The sequence below is a fragment of the Lepus europaeus genome, chromosome 19 (assembly GCF_033115175.1).
Source record: "Lepus europaeus isolate LE1 chromosome 19, mLepTim1.pri, whole genome shotgun sequence".
NCBI classification, from domain to species: Eukaryota; Metazoa; Chordata; class Mammalia; order Lagomorpha; family Leporidae; genus Lepus; species Lepus europaeus.
Genome location: NC_084845.1, coordinates 7497156 through 7499803, shown reverse-complemented (window position 1 = coordinate 7499803; position 2648 = coordinate 7497156). Strand labels below are relative to the sequence as shown.

Here is a 2648-nt window from a genome sequence, read left to right as displayed (position 1 = left end):
ATTAGGTGCAGCGAATGGAGTCACATGCTTGAGTTTTTGTAGTCTTACCTTTGCCTGCTGGTTACATGGTAACTGAAGGATACTGATTAAATCTCCTACTACAATAACATATTTTCCTGTTTTTCTTTCTTTTTTTTAGAATCATTTCTTTTATTTTTACATTAAATATTGATGCTGTTGTTTAGTATTTACAGATTTACATCTTTTATTTTTACTGAAGTGGGTTTCATTATATCCAGCTGTTTTGTCCCCTAAGTGTTGGATTTCTCCAATATTATTCTGGGTGTACCTGTCTTCTGTTACTTGGTTGGTAGTTTTTATAGCCTCCTTTTCTTCATTTTGAAACTTTCTCTCCCTAATTCCAATTAATTCGGAAGACATGTTCTTTGTCTTGTAGTTCAGTTCATCTAATTTTTATATGGACACCCATATGTCTACAGAGTAATATTGACCCTATATATCATGTCCTGTTCAGTCACTTTGGACTGTATGTGCTTTTGTATTTACACTGTGAATGCCATGGACAGCGCATTCCTAGGATGTGATATTTTTGACTCTTGCATTCTCTGCATTTGTTGGTGGATTTAGTCCATTTTTCATCAACTTTTTCAGCTTTATGGAGGTATAAATGACAAATAAAAGCTTGTATTTTTAGCTAGTATATTGAGATGATTTGAAATGAGTACTACCTCAAAGTTAATTAACATAACACTCACTTTACACAGAAACTTTTGTGTGCAGGCTGGGAGCTTGTAAGACCTATGATGTCAGCAAAACTAAATTATACATTATTATCAACCATATTCAATGCTTATTACTTTAGCGATCCAGAATTTATTTGTTTGATAACTCTACCCTTTTACTAATACCTCTCCATGTCTCTCCCCCTCTCCCAGCTGCTGATAATCACTCTGGTGCACATACTACATTTCATGCATCAGAAGTAAAATATTCTTCAGAGAGGTGAGAATATACACACTGATTTAGAGATTATAAGCACTCTATACTCTGAAGAACATATCACATGCATATTTTTCATTCATAGGGCCAACATATCCTCATGGCAATAGACAGGAATTTAGCATATGACATTTTATGTCCACTGCTTCATATCATGTATAAATATACTCTTAAATTCAAAGGATACCCAAAGTCCAGTCCTTGGAAGTACCAGAGTTGGGTCTGAAATATACAATATTTGAACATTTCACCACTTCTCTCAAAGAGAGCTGTTAGTCATCCTAGTTTTCAACAGACTCAATTTTTTATAATTTCAGAATACAACTTTAAGAGGATGTCAAATTAGCCTAATTAAAACATCTAAAAAATCTAGACCATCCCTGAGATAATGTTAACAAATGATGTGATTTATACTTTTATTCTAATATGTCAGATTTGTATTGGTGTCATGGCAAACTCATTGCTCTTCATGATATACACATATACCTTCCTAACTGAGCCTCATCTGAAGAAACCCATAGATTGGATTTTCATGCACCTGACAGTGGTCAATATTTCAACCATTATGATCCCTTCAATACCAGAACTCATGTCATCCTTTGGAATCAAAGATTTCTTTGATGATATTGGTTGTCAAACATTTCTGTATGTATCCAGAGTGATTCGAGGTCTTTCCATATGTACTACCTTTCTCCTGAGTGTATTTCAGGCCATCACTGTCAGTCCCAGTCATTCTAAATGGGCATGGCTGAAATCTAAACTCTCCAAGTGCATTTTCCCCTCTTTACTCTTTTTTTGGGTCATCAACATGCTGATCTACACCCTCATACTTAAAACTGTAAAAGCCAGAGTGAATTTCACTGTGGTCGGTTACGGATATGTTAATGCATATTGTCAATCCAGGAAGCCTGTGGTCCATGAAGCAAGGTCATTTATAAGTATCATAGTGATTCATGATGTAGTGTTCCTGGCACTGATGATCTGGTCCAGCCTCTACATGGTGTGGATCCTCTACAGACACCGCAGGAGGGCCCAGCACATTCACACCTCCAGTCTCTCTTCCAAGACATCTCCAGAAAACAAAGCCACCCACACTATCCTTTGGATGGTATTTTGCTTTGTGTTCTTTTATTTGTCAAACAACTGCTTGACAATTTATGGATTTTATGCATCTGAGAAAAACGCAAGGTTGGAGGGTATTGGTGGAATTTTAGCATCATGCTACCCAACATTTTGCCCCTTTTTTCTGATGAAACATAACAAAATTATTCTCAAACTGACTTCCTTCTTTTCAAATATGAGAATGACCTGTTGTCCACGAGCTTTCAGTGGCTGATCTGACATATTCAACAGAGGAATCTCCATCAAGATTATATGAGGAGAAGAAGCCACAGGGCCATGGGGCACAGGAAATGGGGCTAGTTTGAGTAGAGCTATGCAGTCCTTTTTAAAACTTTCAGGTTTTGGAATGTTAACATGAATCAAAATGTCTTAATCGTCACATAGATTAAGTATGAAGTAACATTTTGTGTTAAATAGCTGTGTTGTGTATCATTAAGCTAATTTTATCTGCTTGCTTTTGTCCTTTTCAATGGAGCTACTAGAAAATACTGAGTCACACTTAGGCTTGCTGTGTATTTCTGTTAAACTGTGCTGTTAAAAGACTTCTCTTATCCATTAAAGAAGTA

At 36.1% G+C, this 2648-nt stretch overlaps 1 protein-coding gene across 1 annotated transcript; it reads left to right on the top strand.

Moving 5' to 3' along the window:
• The first annotated feature begins 1348 nt into the window (after positions 1-1348).
• Positions 1349-2296, top strand: LOC133748474 (vomeronasal type-1 receptor 4-like). The gene has a single exon (XM_062177274.1). It carries the CDS (start codon positions 1349-1351, stop codon positions 2294-2296), a length of 948 nt encoding a protein of 315 aa, XP_062033258.1.
• Positions 2297-2648: the final 352 nt, after the last annotated feature.